General features: G+C 40.2%; 1 protein-coding gene across 10 annotated transcripts in view; it reads right to left on the minus strand.

Moving 5' to 3' along the window:
- The window catches only part of Osbpl6 (oxysterol binding protein like 6), a 78482-nt gene that overhangs the window by 19380 nt on the left and 40510 nt on the right, over nucleotides 1-18592 (minus strand). For 5 of the 10 annotated variants that reach the window (XM_051184424.1, XM_051184421.1, XM_051184419.1 and 2 more), the window contains 5 exons: nucleotides 16356-16521; nucleotides 14353-14486; nucleotides 13558-13581; nucleotides 4719-4826; nucleotides 2569-2706 (listed from right to left, as the gene is read on the minus strand). In XM_051184424.1, the coding sequence (XP_051040381.1) occupies nucleotides 2569-2706; nucleotides 4719-4826; nucleotides 13558-13581; nucleotides 14353-14486; nucleotides 16356-16521 (570 nt within the window). The remainder of the gene's footprint in view (nucleotides 1-2568; nucleotides 2707-4718; nucleotides 4827-13557; nucleotides 13582-14352; nucleotides 14487-16355; nucleotides 16522-18592) is intronic. The other 5 variants (XM_051184425.1, XM_051184423.1, XM_051184422.1 and 2 more) reach the window with 1 other exon arrangement.

Below are 18592 nucleotides of genomic sequence, written 5' to 3' on the forward strand. Positions count from 1 at the left end.
TGGTCTCTTGCTGTTCCTCACAGCCTCCTCTCAACACCGTGATTCTCCCTAGATCCCACCTCACCAGGCCAAAAGAGAGGTGTGCTCACTACCAGGAGAGATCACAGTTCTGGCTGAGGCTACAGTTGCTTCCACTGCTGAGAGCCTGGCCAACAGCAAGCATCATCTTGATTCTCCTCATCTTATTTTTTTTTTTTTTTTTTAACTTTAGGTTAGCATTTTGCTATTTAAAATTTTAAATTTGAATGTAATAAAAACTATTAGGATTGAGGGCTTAGCTAAGTGATAGAGAGAGAGTGTATCTCAAAAATGAGATGGAGAAAAACTGAAGAAGATACTGGAAGTTAACCTCTGGCTTGTACACTTGCGTGTGCATGCACACAAACACACACCCAGAGGCACACACGTACAAGAACACATAAACACACATACCTCCCCCTCACACATACACTAAGTAAATAAAAATCAGTCTTGAAGAGAGTTCACATACTTCCATTTCTAGAGTTTGTACCTTTCGTGTGATAAGCCCTGGCAGAAGGACTACATACATGAGTTACAGTAATAGGAGTTTTTCTCTTGCATATGAAGTTTATACACATGGAAAATTAAGAATAATTTTTTGATTCAGATTCTCCTTCTGTAGTTGTTCTCTATAGCTCTTGCTGACTGAAAGAGAGCGTCTCACTGATTACAGATGAGGGGACAAGTGCCTACTGGAAGTGAATGTGAACCTCAAGCATGCTTACTGTTAGCATTTGTTAAGATAACAGCCATGCTTAAGCATGCCATTCCTCTTTGGTTTCTGATCTCTCCCAAACCTGTGACAGTGGTCATGGGTCAGAGGTGTGTGCAGTAACTGGGGCTAGGCTGTTTGCTATGGTCCTCTCACAGCGTCCTATGCACAGGCCAAGAACCTGCAGTGCCATCAAGGTTCTTCCCTATGAGCTAAAATGCTGGAGCCAAATAATTTTGTTTTGAACTTCAGGGTTCAAATGGTTCAGGGACTATTTTCTAAATGTGACTTTTCTAAATGTGACAGATACAAATTCTAAAGCAGACACTAGGCTGGTTGATCATTCTGGGAAGAAGTAGGCCACCTTTAAAAAAAAAACCAATGATGTAGCTTTTAGTAGACAATTTTCTTTAAAGGAGCTGAGGGCTCATTAGGTAAATGCACTGGTAGATACCACATTCCCTAGGCAGGGAAATTTTGATGTGGGCACTTCTCAGAAGAATAGTGGATGAATGGCCTGAAAAAAACTCTTTCCTTCATTATATAAGTGCCAGTCCTGAACGCACTAGACTGTTCCAGAGACAAAGCAGTAAAGTCTCTACCTTCATGGAACTTGCATTCTAGGGTGGAAGCATACACACAAAAACAGCATATTGTGTTGGAGAGTGATAAGAGGGAGGGAGAAATAAACAAGGAATACCAAAGGCTGGGAGGCTGGGAGAGGGAAATGGCAACACTACACTGCAGGTAGGTCAGCTATCATGGGCTTCCCTGAAGTTGCTTCTGAAGAAGGAACTAGAATGAATGTGGGGAGAAGATACCATAAGTATACCTCTGGGAGAAATGCTCCAGCCAGCATGGACAGTAAGTGCAGGGGACCTGTCTCCACTGGCAGCTGGGGAAGAGTACAAATTGCATGGACCCTGCAGCTGCTATTGGAATTCACACACCAATGCTTGACTCACTGGGTGGGCTTGTCGAGGCTGTCAGCAGAAAGGTCTGAGGAGCCATCTACGGGGTTCTCATCATGAGGAATCTCAAGAGACTGGATCAGATTAGATTCACCTGGGGGCCACACGTTAACTAAAAAGAAGGGAAAACTCCGAGAACATCACAGTGACTGTCATTTGCGTTTATTCCCTGACTAACTCCTGGTATTGTGGTACAGGAAGAAGGCATGAGTAAAAGGCACTATTTTTGAAAACCTCTGAAACACAAGGCACAAGGATAGGTATGTAGTCCAGTTCTCTCCAGTGTGGGTCACTCAAGAGACTACTTCTCTTTGTTACAAGGGACAATACGACGTCTTTAGCAAACTGATAACTCCAGGAATCACTTCTTTGGCTGTTGGAAGGATCTAGAACAAAAAGGAACATGAGGCTGCACCTGAGTACTGAGATCAGATTACGAGCACTTTTGTGTGACAGCTAAATTGCTATCCTAAGAATACCAAGGACCGGGACATGATTGGATTTGCCTTGTAGAAATGTTAAGTTGTCCAAGAGAAATGGTTTCTAATTCTCCCGTCCTTTCTGTATAACCAAATTGTCTCTGTGATGAGCTCTGCTACCAATGGTTTGGTTACTCAGTCTCGAATAAATACTTGATCATTTCTCTTTATTCATCCAAGTAAGAGCCCCAAGTTGCAGCCCAGAAGCACTGTGAAATGCTCAGGAAAGGGAAGCACTATGGTGGCTTACACATGGGCTCTGTTATAATGTGAGCCTCTTCCTGTGCCATAAACAGACAACACATAAACAGCACAAAGTCCCAGAGGCTTACAGTCTTTAGCCAAACTCACAGATGAGATGGACACACCCAGGACACACCCTTACCTCATTCTCTGATGAGCTTGCAGACAGGAGCACCTCTTGGGCATCGAAAAACTCTGACACAGATTCTGACATGGAGAGGCGGCTCTCATTGGCCACCTGCTGTGACAGAGGGAGGTTGACATGGATTTGCTCACCAGCCTATAGGAGAGAGAAGCATATGACAGAATCATGTTTTCCCTCCTATGAGCACTGCTAGTCCTCCAAATTAGATTTCTAGAGAATTCCAAACTGTCTGTTATCACTAGTGACTGAGTTTCACCTACTACCATATATGAGTCTATCTACTATGTCTAGAGATGTCCAGAGGCAGAGTTAAAGGATGTCGACATCACAACTTGATTTCAAGTCTATGCTCTACTGGTAGCAAATGGAATTTCACAGGTGAAACCTCTTTTAAAAAACGTGAACTGACTGTGCTCTTATGCCTGTCATTACCAGTCACAAGCTAAGCCAGTGGTTCTCAACCTTCCTAATGCTGCAAACTTTAATAAAGTTCCTCACATTGTGGTGACCCCCACTGTAACATTATTTTCATTGCTACTTCATAACTGTAATTTTGCTACTGTTATGAATTGTAATGTAAATATCTTATATGCAGGATATCTGATATGCACCCCTCCCCCAAATGGTTCATGATCATCAGATTGAGAACCACTGGTTTAAGCAGTAAATTAAAACTCAAGAAGTAATTACAGAAACTCCTTCAGACTTGAGACAACTAAATTATAGGACTAATTCCTGAAATAGGATATATATGATTCAATTTCCAGTAAAATCATGGATTTTAAATCAATTAAGCATGTCTAGACTACTGAATGTCATTTCAAGTGAAATACTGTTTATATGAGCAAAGGTACAAACAACTGCTTTCAAGGAAGATAACTTTATTTAGAAAGAATTTTAAGAATATGATAAATATTCTAATTCATTTTTCAGGTTTGAAGAGTCCAGTTAGGGATCATTAAGTAACTTTAAAATCACATTTATTTATTTATTGGGTGTACACATGGGGGTACACACACTTACATGTGTATAGGGGGTGGTTCAGAGGACAACTTGCAGCGGTCTATTCTCTCTACCACTATATGGTTCCCCAGGGACTGAACTCAGACTTGGTGGCAAGTGCCTTGACTCGCTGAATCACCTTGCTGGATCTAAATATCTTTTCACTTATAAATATTCCTAGATTCTGAGCAATTAAGTGGATGTAAATGTGATTAGAGTTCAGAGGAACCCTAAAGATGAATGGAAACAGTGGACAACTTGAGTCAAAGGTAGGATGCCTTGGGTTATTTCAAGCAGAATGCTTGGGTCTGACTTACGTTAACATTTATTGCTTTGGTGCAGATATGACCTTAGGATTAGTTTAAGCTCTCACTTTGTTAGATGCGCTGCCATATACAAAGCTTCAATTTCTCATGATTAGTAAAACAGAACTTTACAAAAGCTTACATACATTTTAGCCTACGTTCTGGATGTTTTTCTATTTTCATGCCATTTCTTCAATATTAAAGAATAGAATAATAGCATGTACTATAGAGGCTATTGAGAATGACATATGAAGCACAATGTGAACTGGTCAGAGCAGTACCCAGGACACTGGGCACCTGCTAGCTATACCAGGGCCTCCATATGCTAGGCAAACACCCGTCTACACTTCCGTCCTGGCTGGCTTTTGATTGTCTGAGTCATCATGAAGGGCTCTCGCAGCACAATGAGCTTTGTTTTAGCAAGAAAAGGTAGTTTCTCTCCCTAGATGACTTCTTCCAAAGAAACATGTAAGCCATTTTTATTTAACAATTTGTCAGCTAAATTCTTTTTCAGAATTTCATTAGACATCTGGTGATAATGAACATGTTTTTAAAAAGAACAAAAACAGATACAGAAAACAAATGAGCTGGAGGAGATATATAAATTACTTGGTGACATCAGGTGAATATAGAAATAAATTTAAAAAGACAGTGATCACCAAGAATGAATGATGTCAAGTTCACACACATCTTTTACTTCAAAGAATACTGAGATGTCTGTAACACAAATATTTACGGAGAGAATAATGTTAACAGAAAACAACTATTTAAGATAAGAAAAAATATGCAGTAATTTAGATGTCATAAAATGGGTGTTCTACATCTATTCATGAGCCTTACCTCGTCAGGGCTAGGGATAATATTTACACTGACAACCTGATCACAAATGATAGACTCTGAGTGTATTCTGTTCAGCCGACTCCTGAGCTCAGCATTCTGGTTGAGTGCCTTAAAGTAACAAAAACTGCAATTGTAACTGCAAATTAATAAGCAAGTGTTACAAACAAATACAAGGGACAACTTGAGACAGCAACATTCTGAGATGCTCTGAGATACTCTTAGTTTAGACTTTACCATGCGCTGGACCATGTCAGTCAAGAAGGAAATAAATGGCTCAGAGTTATGACGTTACTTTTCATAATATAAGACCACTACTTAAGTAGGTTAGTGAACTGAAATATTTAATGGGCTTCATAAAAATGATACATGGATTTTCTCCTCCTTAGAGGCAGACCCATTACATCCAAGACCAGAATACCACCACATATATATTATCTTGTGAAGTCTGGGATTAAAGTTATTGATTCTTTCATGGTTTTCTTTTGTTCTTCTCTCTAAAGTTTAGGATTCATTTCAAAGGTAGGTCAGCGTCTCAAAAAACTTTGGGATAATTAACGAACTGGCTTTAGTATACAGAATTGCCTTTCAGTCTGATTAAAGGAAAAGGGAATTTTTTTTTTTTTTCAGGAGCTCACACTAATCCTCTTGGCAATACAGTGGAACACACAAACGCAACTTAGCAGGCACTTTGCTGAATAGTGTGGACGTGGACAACCATAATAAGAACATAAGTCCAACAGCAAACCAACTCTGAGTTTCACTACATCACAGTGCGTTGAACACACCAGAAATAAGCATTGGTAAAACACCATTCACACAGTCTAGCACATGCAGCAGCTGCATTTAATACAAGAACAGAACAGCTTCACATAAGCGTGCCCCTAACAGGGCCCCTATGAACAAAGCATGGGGGCATTCTGCATTTCACACGGATGCTTGGGAATATGATCATTTCTGGGTCAGGGTTCAGCTCACTGGAAATTTCAGGGAAAGCTTCAGGTGAGATGCCTATGTGAGGACAAGGCCTGTGCAAAGGTGGGCAATCCCTTCCTTTCTGTTAAAAATGGGAAGTTTGAAATGGACCTAGATGTTTTAGAGTAGACAATATTTGTCAGGGCTCACTGAAGGGCATCTACCCTGGGGAATGTGCATTTTCCTTCATTCAGAGTCAGTGGCTATGGTAAACCAATATATGTGCAAGCAGTATTTGATAATTATAATTGAATCCATCCAAGTACTCTATAAACATAAGGATCAAAACCCGACAGCTTCATTGGGCAAGGTTCACACCTCCAACACAGAGCAAACGCTGTCTTGCCTCTTTTCTCCTTCCCCGGCCTCGTTCCCACCTTTAACTCCAGTTTTGTATTGTGAGGACAGAATTACTTAGAACCTTTGTTTAAAGTATTCAAAACCAGCTTGTGTGATACGTCAAGCAACACATTGAATCTACTATGACAAGTATGGGTTGACTGAAGGTGGTTACTGATCCATCAGCATTACATTTGAGGAGAGGAGGAAATGCCTGGTTATCTAATAACCATGGGTACATTAGGAGAGAGGTGTGTAAGTAAACCAATTGCCTCAAAGGGAGAATTCTAATGCCTTGTCATCTGGTAAAAGTGCTCAAATCATTTTTAACAGGGGATAAAGTACCACTTAAGAATTTGAAAAAGAAAAAAGCGGATGCTTCAGACTTATCCTTTGTAGCAAGAGCACTTGTTCGTTGGGTTATTTCCTTTGCCCATAAGTACACACAGTTGTTGAAATATTCGGGCCAAATCTACTTTGCCACACCCTATAAGTGGGAGGGCTTTGATGAGCTGATGGGAAGAATCAGTCTTGACTTGAGATTTTCATGTAAAATCTCAACCATCCCTTCTTTTTAAAATGACCACATCTCCTGTTGACACTGGAGTACTGTTTATGAATCGGCCCCCATGAAACCACAAGGGTAATGGTTTTCTTTGGGGGTGGGGATGTTAAACTCTTTTCCCCTTTGACAAGGAATGTTGTAAACCAATTCCTCTGAGGGAATAGTCAATTTGCATTAATAGATAGTTATTAATAGATATTGCTTACATAGATAGTGTGTGTGGAAGGACATACAGAAAAAACTGCAAGTATTAATATTAGTAGAAAGAAATTAGTAGTAGAGTTTTTTTGTGTGTGTTTGCTTTAAGTGTGGAGATAACCTCTTCTTTTTCCGGCATATAATGGGAAAATTCTGGGAGTGACAATAAGATTTCCTAGATTTACACATGCTGTCGGTAGACTATATTTCCTCCAGCCTGTTCTTTTATTTTTGAGACATGGCCTCGCTAAATTGCTCATGCTAAACCTAAAACTTGGAATTCTCCTGCATCAGTCTTCTGAATACCTGGGATTACAAACTTGTGCTACTGTGTCTGGGCTAAGGGCTTTGATTTCTCTGTTTTTTTTTTTTTTTTGTTTGTTTTGTTTTGTTTTTGAGGCAGGGTTTCTCTGATTAATAGTTCTGGCTGTCCTGGAACTTGCTTTGTAGACCAGACTGGTCTCAAACTCACTGAGATCTACCTCCCTCTGCCCCCCAAGGGCTGTGATTTCTTTAGATACAAAGAAAGGCAGTTGTGGGTAATTTCTGAAGCCTTTTTCAAATCTGAATATAATGCCAAGTTGAAATCTTGCCTGGTGCTTCTAGGGCACCATTCAGAAGAACAACCGCATACCTCCAGGAATGAAAAATAATTTTGGAGCAGAGAGCTTTCTGATATTTACACTTGGAGTATAAGCATTTTCTAAACTTCCAAGGCCCGACCCTAGGCATCCAGCTGCCTAACAGGAAATGATCACGGTATTTCACCATTATGTGTATCTTACTTTGACATTTATTGGGATAATTTGGAGAGAGATGTTTTAACCCACATCTTTAATTTTCTTAGTGTTAAAACCCCATTTTCTACTCAGTCGGGTAGCCAACAGGCATTATGGTAACCAAAGAAAAAATTTAAGTGTGTTCTTTATTGAGATGAAGGACAAAGGTTCTTAATTTTTCTTTTCAAACTTCTCAAGTTAAGTCTTCTGAAATTATTGCTAGTGCTTGAGATCAAGGATATGTGCTAATTTGCATGGTGAATAATTACAATCTGTTGCCAATATGCTGACAGTGCATGAAAGAAAAAAAAAAAAAAACCTTGGCTTCTACTTTTATGTGCAGTACAATGCATTTTATTAGTCCTAAATTTCAGAGTTGTAACAGACCTACAAGACTAAATCCTATTTTTACTTCAACCAGGCATTGCCTACATGGAATTCGGAGCAAATATTGGAAAGAAATGACTTCTTTGATAATATATATGCAGTGGTAGATGCAAGACTTGTTTTTTTGACACAGAGTAAGTAGAAATAAGTCACTCTAACTCTGGCAATCCCAAGCCGGCCACCATGCATGCATCAGCCCGTTTTAGCAGTCTTACTCAGGCTAGCTCCTCCCTTTGCCTTGATCATCAGTCTGCTTGTGAAACTTGTTGCAGCCAAGTGTGTGAGGACTGGGTACAGCGTTCCCCACCAGGGTCCAGCATCACATTTTCTAATGGTATCACGGAAATTGAAAATACTGAGGAACACAGGTATTGAAAGAACAATGACAACTGGAGTGACAACAGTCTGAGAGAGCACAGAAGATGGTGAAAATAATTTGTGAATGTGCTCAAGGAGAACAAACAGACAAAGCAAGGAAAAGGGAGGCAGATTCCAGCCACTGCGCAAGTGAAACTAGGGAGGCCTGCCTGGGAGAGTATCGATTTGTTTTATACATAGGGGCCAAGGCCAACAGGGAGAAGCACTATGTGAAGCCTACAGTCTTCACTGAGCAGCCATACAGGGATCATCTGCACTTACTAGTGAGCTTAGACTGTGTGGAAGACCCCACAGAGCATGCCCATCCCCCTGCATCTTGTCCTCAAACATACCAGTGTCTAACATTAAAAAAGAAAAAAGCAACTCCTTCTTGTTCAATCCAGAAAGTTATCATATGACCCATAATCAACCCTTAAGTCCCAACTTCTTCAGACAAGAGATGGGAATTTAACTTAGACTCAGGGAGACACTGGTAAGATCGATTGACTAAGTGGGATTGTGGGTTCTGGGAAGGAAACATGGCTCCCTGAGTTGGAGAAGGATGACTAACACTCAGTAAGCGTGTTCATACAATGAAACCCTAACCATTTGGGTAAAGGAAGCTGGTTCAATATAAGTGAGAAAATTAATGCAAGAAAATAGTCAAAACTCAAATTCTGAACAAATATTCTTGGTTTTTTTTATTAAAATACTGCTATATTTAGAAAATAAAAAAGAGTCTAAAATATGTGTTTTTTAAATTTACTATTCAACTGGTATTACCAGTGTGTCATTCTTCCTCGCTTTTCCCTCCTTCCTATGCACTTTTTATACTGTTTCCCAGGCACGCGATATTTACTTCTTATCTGTACTTTATTTTCTGGTCATGAACATATGCTTCAAACTCTTTATAAACATGATGTAGGTGGCTACATGGTAGGCAATGGTTTCCTATTACTGGACACTTACGTAGTTACAAAGTTTTACTACAATAAATACGTTGTGTTATCAGCATAGACCTACAGAGACAATGGGTTATCATTGAAACTTGATAGGCAGCTGAAAACTTGTAAAGGAGTCTATGAAAACCATTTCCATACCCCCCCCCCCAGATTTCCTGGAGTCCCAGAGAATTGTGCAATTCAGAAACAAATAAATAGACTTAGAATTTTTCTCCCATTATAGAGTACCTCTTTGTGGTGTGTGAAGTTTTGTGGACAGAGAGGGTGACAGATAGTACAGCTGGGATGTTAAATCATGCCATTATATGCCCCCATGCTAACCTTTTGCTTCCAGTCTCAGTCTTAGCACATTTCAATAATTCTAAATGCACATTTCCCCTACACCATTTTGCCCCTGAAGTACTCTGTCAGTTCAATTGACAGCTATGTTTTTTTTTCCCTCCCTTCTCAGCAATGCACAAAATAGTGATGCCCTTAATGACTGTGGCATGCTGATGTTGTGAAACACAGTAATTCCAGCTGGAGTAGATGGGTCAGATGCTGTTGCTGTTGCTCACGTTTATAGAGACTCAATTTACACTGTATTCTGCACAAGCTGTGTATAAATTCTGGGATGAGAAAGTAAACTAGAGACAGTAATGCAGCACACTACACTGCAGAAAAAAACCCTGCACACCCCGATACGTTACTATTGTTAATTGGGAGTGCCAATGCTGTCTTAGTTTTATACTACACAATTTGATTTTTGTGCTCATGAAATGAGGGCTGATGTTAAATTCAGTCACCTATAAGGGACAGGTGCCACAGAAAATATCCTGTTCCATGCATATATATCCAATATCTACGCTTGTTATTGGTGCGAAAGTTATGTTTCATGAGGAGTAAAATTACACACTTCTGTTGTGTTTGTGTCTGTATACATTAAGGAAGAGGAATCTATTGTTCTTTCTAGCCTTGTAAGTTTCTACTCACTCAAGGCAGGTAACAACTTTTGCCAGGTATGTAGTGAAGAATGCTAAGCTCACCTACTTCATGTGCTATGTGCAGGCTAAAAGGATGATGGAATCTGTTGAGCTGATATGATATATACTGAGAAGATTCCCGAAAAAGTGTCTGTTAATCATTAGGTATTAGGTATCTACCAAATAGGACTTACGTCAAATAAAACATGAACTATAACAATGCCAGTCTATTTAAGTTATTAACTACCACCTCTCTCTTTCCTCCCTCTCTGTAGGGAGACCATGAGGAAGACATCTGGGGGTTCAGCTGTTGACAGGTCTACGGGCCAAAGGTGCCTTTAGGTTACCTGAAAGCACATTCTAACATGAAGTTATGCTAACATGAAAATATACATAGGGAGTGAAGACAAACTACCTCAATGTATTGAACTATTTGGTACTTGTGCAGTCTTAAGATGGGACTAGGCAAAAAAAAAAAAAAAAAAAAAAAAAAAAGTGCTGGCTATGATGCCCCAATTGGTTGTTTCCTACTCTCAGTATCTGCTCCTAATAACACATGCTGATATGACTATCATATTCAAGAACATCATTCAGTTCGTACGCTATTTGCTGCTAAATAGGATTTTAATTTTCTTTTCCTTTTTTAAGATTCTCAAAGCTCTATCATTGGCCTCCACTTGATCTTAGCCAAGAAATGATCTACCCTTGGCCTCGGTGGCCATCACTTGCAATTCCTCTGGCAGCTCAACATGGATCTCCATCAGAGGATATCTCTTAACCTAGCCCTGGCTAGTTTTATATCAACTTGACACAAGCTAAAGTCATCTGAGAGGAAGGAACCTCAGTTGAGAAAATGCCTCCATAAGATAGACTGTAGGCAAGCCTATAGGGCATTTTCTTAATTAGTGATTGATGGAGGAGAGCCCATCAGTTGTAGGTAGGTATATCTCTGGACTGATGGATCTGAGTTTTATTTAAACAAAGAAACAAAACAGGATCCATGAGGAGCAAGCCAGTAAGAAGCACCTCTCCATGGCCTCTACACCAGTTCCTTACTTGAGGTTCTTGGCCAATTTGAGTTCTTGCCTTGGCTTCCCTTAATGGACTGTGTAATTCAGATTATGTAAGACAAATAAACCCTTTCCATGCCAAGTTGCTTTTCGTCATGGTGTTTCACCACAACTGCAGTAACTGTTCTTAAAATATTGATGTTCTCTGCAGCATAAGCACCACTGGTCCTCTTCTGTTTTGTCTGGAAACAACTCATCAACATCTTCAATGTCCCTGAGACACCGGGGTTTCCTTCTCTTTCTTTTTGCCCCTCAAGATGAAGATACATATCTCCACTTGCATGATGACCTACAGACATTAACCTCCTTCACCAAAATCATCTAACACAAGCCTCTGATAAATATGTCCCTTCTATTTCCCCTCTTCTGGAGAGAAAGAACTCACATACCATGTTATCAAACCAGGCTGGACTCTGCTTTCTAGCCCCTTCCTAATGTTCAGCTGATCACCAGCCATGTTGATCCCCTAATGTGTTTCAAACCCAGGCTTCACTCTACCAACCATGAAACCTCTTTGCTTTGGGAATATTACCCCACACATTGTAAGAGAGTCTCAAGTTATGTCAAATAATGAATCTGGCCAATTGGTTTTTGCCTTCGTTTCATCCATTCTCCATTCTACTATACCTGACCAATCTTTCTAATATACATAGTTGCCATAATAGTTTCAATTTCTGATAGTTAAACTTTTTTAAGCCTCCCTTATCATTGATAGCATACATTTAATACTTTGTATCTCAATGGGCTGGTTACCATTGAATGACTTCCCCATTCGTCAAATTTTCTAGAACTCTATTGAGTGTTCTAAAACAGAAATCACCACAGCAGTGATGGCAAAAGAAGCCAGCATATGCTTGACTGAATCAACTGAACTCTATAGACAGGTGTGATAATGTAGCCAAAAGCTATGATACACAGTGTAAGCATCAAATTCTCCAGGGGCTAATGTGCAATGGTCTTGATAGTCCCAAATTATTTTCACATCTTTTGGGCCCTTTGGTTGGTAGGAAAACTGGAGTATAACAACCCTAAACCAAACAACCCAAGAAAAATCTAACGAGGTCCTGATTCAGGATGCAAACAAGTATCTCTCAAGAGAGGGAACTATTTGTATTCAAAGTGTATATGATTGATTTTACCCCTATCACTTTAGGGTTGAGTCCTTCATTCCCTCAGACATGCCTCTTGAGGAAGTCAAATCCCTGTCTGTGCTCTTGGCTCTGTGATTGCTTGCTTCTCAACAACCTCAGAAATCTGTCACACCAAACACTGCTGTGAACGGCACAGTGTGGTCCCTTTAACTCTTTCCTGGGTGGATGGACAGTGTTCACTTACCAACAAGATCATGAGCTTCTTGGAAACCAGGCCTGTGGTATTCCATATCTTGCATAATATTTAGTCAGTTAAATGTATACACAAATGAACAAATGATTTGCTACCACTGGGCTCTCTTCCTAGTCATTTCTAGATTCTTTCAAATCCTAGATCTCTATCCATTTTTGAGTCAGGATTTCATGAATCCCAGTCCAACTTCAAAAATACAATGTAGCAAGGAAGACCTTCAATAGCAGATCTTCTTGCTTCCACACATTACAAAGCACACATCACTTTGCCCACTTTTATGTGGCCCTGTGGGTTGAACCTGAACTTTCTGTGCATGCGAGGCAAGCATTCTATCAGCCTGCTGATATCCCTAGATCTCAAGTCAATTCTTTGTCTTAACGAGAGATAAACAAGGCAAGCAAGCAGCAAGCAAGACACAAGTTTTCTTATTTTTCTCAGTATATGTCCAATTTATGTCACTAAGATAACGTCATCAAACATACTTTGGGGTGCAGGGTGTGTTTTATGTGTCTTCAAGATGACATCTACTATTTTGATCTTTCTGCTTCATGGTACATTCACAACAATGACCCAGAAGATCAATTAACATTAATGGAGCACTGGTGGATTCAGTGATATGAGCAGATGTCAGAACCTTTGCTAGGTGAAGTTCTCTGCTGGCTGCCAGACAGGCACTGTGTGACACACATGCCCCTGAGGCCGTGGATTGGCACAGAAGCAGCATGGTATTTGTGGTGGTAGGGAATGTGTAGCCTAGACACTGGCACATCATCATAGGAGACTGAATACTGAAAACATTGACAGGTCAGGAACAAAAACCACAATGATGAGCGTTCACATTTCCTTTTTTAGGGACTACGGGAAATAGTCAAGCAGGGTCGGGTCCACACGGAGAGCCACTTACCCAGGATTTGTTGGCTCCTTCACTCTGATCCAAGGCACCAGGAAGTGAACAATATTTTATATAAACACTGAGTTCTCATACAAAAATCACATAACAGCATTGCATGCTCAAAATCAAACCAAGTGGGATTAAGGACTGGCTGAAGAAAATGTTTATTACAGAGGAAGAAACATGTCGCTTTTGATTGTAACAGAAACCTCAATGCTGAGGTATTCAGGGGTGTGGTTACTCGGTAAAATAAAATATGATATATGCTAAAATACAGAAGTTTAGTTCAGGAGCATAACAGACAGAAGGAAATCCCAAGAATGGAAATCAGAAAAGAAGTAGGTAATTAGTAGTTACCTATTTACTATTAATTAGTAATTACCCATTTACCTATTAATTACCTACTCACAGTCATTAGTAACTTTCAACAGATTAAAATATAAAGTTTGGAAGGCCTAGTAGATTTTGTTCTATTTACCATTAGATTGAATATATCCCGGCATATTCCTTAAACATGTAAATCATGTATAAATGCTTGTTGTTTCTTTATAATCAGGAGCTGCCTGAAAAATGGCCCTAGACATTAACTCAAGTAGTCAAAATCACAATTTATATGTACTCAGATAAGTTATTGTTCATTTTCACTCTTACCTTGACAATTTTAGAAAACTAATAAGTCAACACTGACTCTGCAATGTCTTGGGAGAATGTCAGAGGGACATGCCATCCCCAGTGCTGCTGCCCCCCTCCCTCATCCTTTGCCTGGCATCTTTTGTTGGTCATGCATAAGAAAACACTTGGGTTTACCTGTGACAGTGACTGTCGGAGCCTGGCCATCTGTGTGCTATGGCCTTTGTTGTGGTCTTGCTCAGAAACCATCTGCTTCAGTTTCTCTTTCTCTATCGCTATGCTGTTAAATGCAGACTTCAAAAGAGAATGCACTGAGCAGGGAGAAAAATCAAGAAACAAACACTAACTATAGTAGAACGAACATACAGGATGTCAACTTCTGTTGACACTATCAGGTATCTAGACATTTTCCAGAAAGACTAGGTTATAGTATGACTAAGGGGAAAAAAAAAATCAGTCTTTAGAAAAAAACAAAAACTAGAATCTATCTGGGTGTCCATACTCAAAACAAATATGGCAACTGTAATTAATTAAAATGGAAATTTTTATATCTCATACCAGATGAGCCAACACAGATTTGGAAGCAACACACAAAATATCAATGCCAATTCTGTACAGCAATACTTAGAAATTAATTTATATATCAAAAAGACAAAGCATGCTTTGTTTGTCATGTTGGATGATAATATTTAGAGCCATTCTGCTAAAGTGTCATGCAACTCAAGAGTTATTACAGAGTTATTTTCACGAGTGTACACCTCCAAACAAAGAGCACTTTATGAGTTCTGTCAACATAAAGCAGGCAGTGGATACACAGTTCTGGCTGGCTTCTTTGGAGTGGGAAATGATTTGGATTTAAAAGCAGCACTGGCCTGCCTTGTCAGCAGTAAGTATCTCAATGTCAAAGGTGCTTTGATTCAAAAGCAATGATGATAAAAAGAACACTCTTCAAGCAGGCGTTGGCAGCACTCACCTTTAATCCCAGCACCGGGGAGGCAGAGGCAGGCGGATCTCTGTGAGCTCGGGGCCAGCCTGGTCTACAGAGCTCGGACAGGTTCCAAAACAATACAGAGAAACCCTGTCTCTCGAAAAACAGAAACAACAACAACAAAAAACAAACAACAACAAAAAAAGAACACTTCTCCCTCATTTCCTGCATATCTGACAAGTTATAGTGGTGAAATCTGAGGCAGTCTTGTGGTTTGAACTGCAAAAGGCTGAACTTAACGATTCTTATTTTTATGTTAACAGTGTTTCAAAAGCGTGCAAAGTCTTCAAAAATAGACTTCCTTATTCGAAAAAGGTTATTTTTAGAGGTATTAAAATCTAGTACAAAATAGTAGTCTGAATTAAGGGTGGTGGTGCGGGGATGAAGGAACCTAAAGAATTCACAATCTGTGTTGGAGATAAGACTGACTGACAAACACTTTTATTTTGCAATGCTGAGATGGAACCCAGATCCTGATCAAGCAAGGTCAATCAATGTTCTACTACTGAGCTACACCTGCTGGCTCATAATCTTTTAATTCATGCGCGCAACATTCCACCATCAACTGAAAGGTAACAACTTGCCAGCTGGGATTAATCCTGCTGTTGACTTTAAAAGTGCCTCACAGTGCCTTTTCAAAGAGTTCAGGGAAGGCATGGATCTGTCCATTTTGTCTCCCTTGCATGGAGGATCTGTATGTCTGCTGAAAAAGCCGGTAGTTTTAACAGAGGCTTTCAAACACTGTGGAAACTTGTGTTTCTGAAAAGCTTCAGGACTGTAACCAACCAAACAAAGCTGTCTTGGGGTTGCCATCAAGTTTATCCCTTTCCCTGTGCTGTGTTCACTGATGTGTTGCCTCTCTCCAACTACTGCCACCCCCAACCCAGAAGCAAAGACACTGGTTACGAATCTGAGCTGCAAGGAATACCATTGGCTCTGATCACACTATTAGCACCCTGTTTAACAAAGCAATTAAAAATTCATTTATGAGGAGTGAGAAGATGGTATCAATAAGCACATCCATAGGGGGGAAAAACTATAAAATGATTATTTGAGGGTTACAAAATTAAAGTGGCATCTGGTTGTGCTGTAAATATCTGGCACGTGAAACTTAGAGAGTCAACCTGTGGATGCCGAGCAAACAATGATCTTCAAATTCTCCACCATCAAAGCAAACACCTTGCTGCGTTACCTTTCTGTGCGATCAGACAAAATTCTTCTTGTAGTTTTGTATAATCTGTGGAACTTTCCAGAGGGTCGGTGAGGTGGCTAGGAGGGGTCTGAAACTCAATATCTGCACAAAGGTTGGGGTTGGAGGAGTGCAGACGCACTGGTGACATGGTGGCACTGAGTGGAACCTGGAAGGGAAGGTGGAGATCATTCATTCAAGTGTTACCATGCCCTGCTTTATCATCTTCACAAGCCTCTTCCTATCCTTTACAGCAATACGCTCCTTCCGATGACACGCTCGGAGACTCTCAGTCCGCATCTATTTTGTAAGCAGTGTAGGCTGAGAAGATGGGGGTCCTTGTCTCATGTAGTTCAAACATTTCCAGGACTCATTGGGTTTTCATTCTTACAACATAAATAAATAAATAATAATGACTATGGAATAAAAATCACATCTGTGAACCTTCACTTGTCCCCAAAAATAACTGGAAGAAAAAGCAACCTGAACCTTGATGTGTGGACCTGTTCTCACACAGAGTGCAATTTATGCTCACTGGCCTTTGAGCCTAGGTGGGGTCTTAATCAATATGTAAAAATACATGTAAAGACTCACTTGGTCTACAACCAACAGAAAGCAAGTTTATCGTACATACACTAATGACTTAAAGAGTCTCGGTCATTTAAAAATATACTTATTAGAATAGATATCCACAGTGAAGCCTATTATGTGAGCCACTGCCATTTGCTTTTGTGTGTTACACATGATGCTGTTACATAGACTCTACTACAAATATTGCATTTTCTACAACTGAAATGCTAACTCTTTCTTCCTGGTTATTTTGCATATTTCCATAGGAGGAAGGAGGCAATGCTTTGGCTCGGCATTGGGGGGTGGGGAGGTACAGGGGTTTGTAAAATACTTAATTAAAATTTTACTTGTTTTTTAATTTAAATTGCATGGATTTGGTGAGAAAGTATAGGGAAAAATAGGATTTTCTTTCTCTCCTATGCTCTTTCAGACAGACAAGGTGGAGAGGAAAAAAATCTGGCTGGGCAACTAGTAGCCTGAGGGTCCTGCTGGTGTAGTTCAGCTCTCCAGTGAGTAATTTATCTATCGGGAAAGCTATCAAAGGGAAAGCAGTATTACCGGAAGGAAAGAGCACGTAAAACTTCCCCACTAACAGCAGCAGAGCTCAGTGTGCTAACACACATTCTTCTAGGCATTTAGAGGGATCAGTGCCATTATCTTTTATCCTTAGTAGGGACTACAATGACACTGTGCTGGGCAGTGTCAACAGCTGCCCACCTTATCAGGCTCAGAACTTCTGTCCCAGACTGGAAACAGACAAGCAGGGAATGAGTCATTTGAGAGAATGGAATGCAGGTACTCCCTTATTTTGGGGACTCTTGTCTGGGGTACTTCTGTGATAACAATGACAGAGGACCTTAGGGAATACTTAAAAGAAGCATGGGATCTGTGTGGAAAACGATTAAATAGACAAGAGAACAATTGTTGGTGTTTGGTGTTCGGAGACACAGCATGTCGAAGGTCATGGGAAAGAGTTTCGTGTCACTCAAGGACCTTCAATATTTAAAGGATTTAGTCAGCATAAGTGTCAATTCTGAGTGGGTGGGAAGGGGGCTATGCTAGCCTAGAGAGGTATGGCAGAGGGGGCTATTGTGAAAACCCATGGAGTCCAAGAAAGTCCCACACTGCCCATGCTAAAGGCTTCTCCATTAAATGTTGGAATCAAACACTGAGAAGAAACACATAATTTACAACTTTATAATGTGAACATAATGGAAGTTTAAAATGACACCTAAAACTACAAGTGCTTTGTGTATGACCTACAGGGAATGAACTGGCAACACTCCATGTTAATTGCAATCAGAGTTTCCTGGGAAGATGAAAACTATTTGTCTGTTAAGGGAAAGTGTGTTAAATGGGTCGGTTTTAATTGAGGAGCTTGTAAAATAGAGAATATAAACTAGGGTGTATTCCTCTAACTGACTCGAGTATCTCTTCATTTTGGGGACTCTGTTTTTATTCATTGATGTTTGGACAGAATCTGGATAGAAAACATTTCAGGTGGTGGCTGGTTTCTTGTCATCTGTGATGGCTGGGATGGGAGCTGCCACCAGTGCCCCATGCTTTGTGTTGAGAATCCTCAGGGCTGGTTTTGAGCCTTTCTCCCTGCTCAGGAAAGGACCTCAAGGCTTCCTGGAAGCCCTGTGCCAAGGAAGAAGCCTGCTTCTGGG

This window comes from Phodopus roborovskii, unplaced genomic scaffold, assembly GCF_943737965.1.
Source record: "Phodopus roborovskii unplaced genomic scaffold, PHOROB, whole genome shotgun sequence".
NCBI lineage: Eukaryota > Metazoa > Chordata > Mammalia > Rodentia > Cricetidae > Phodopus > Phodopus roborovskii.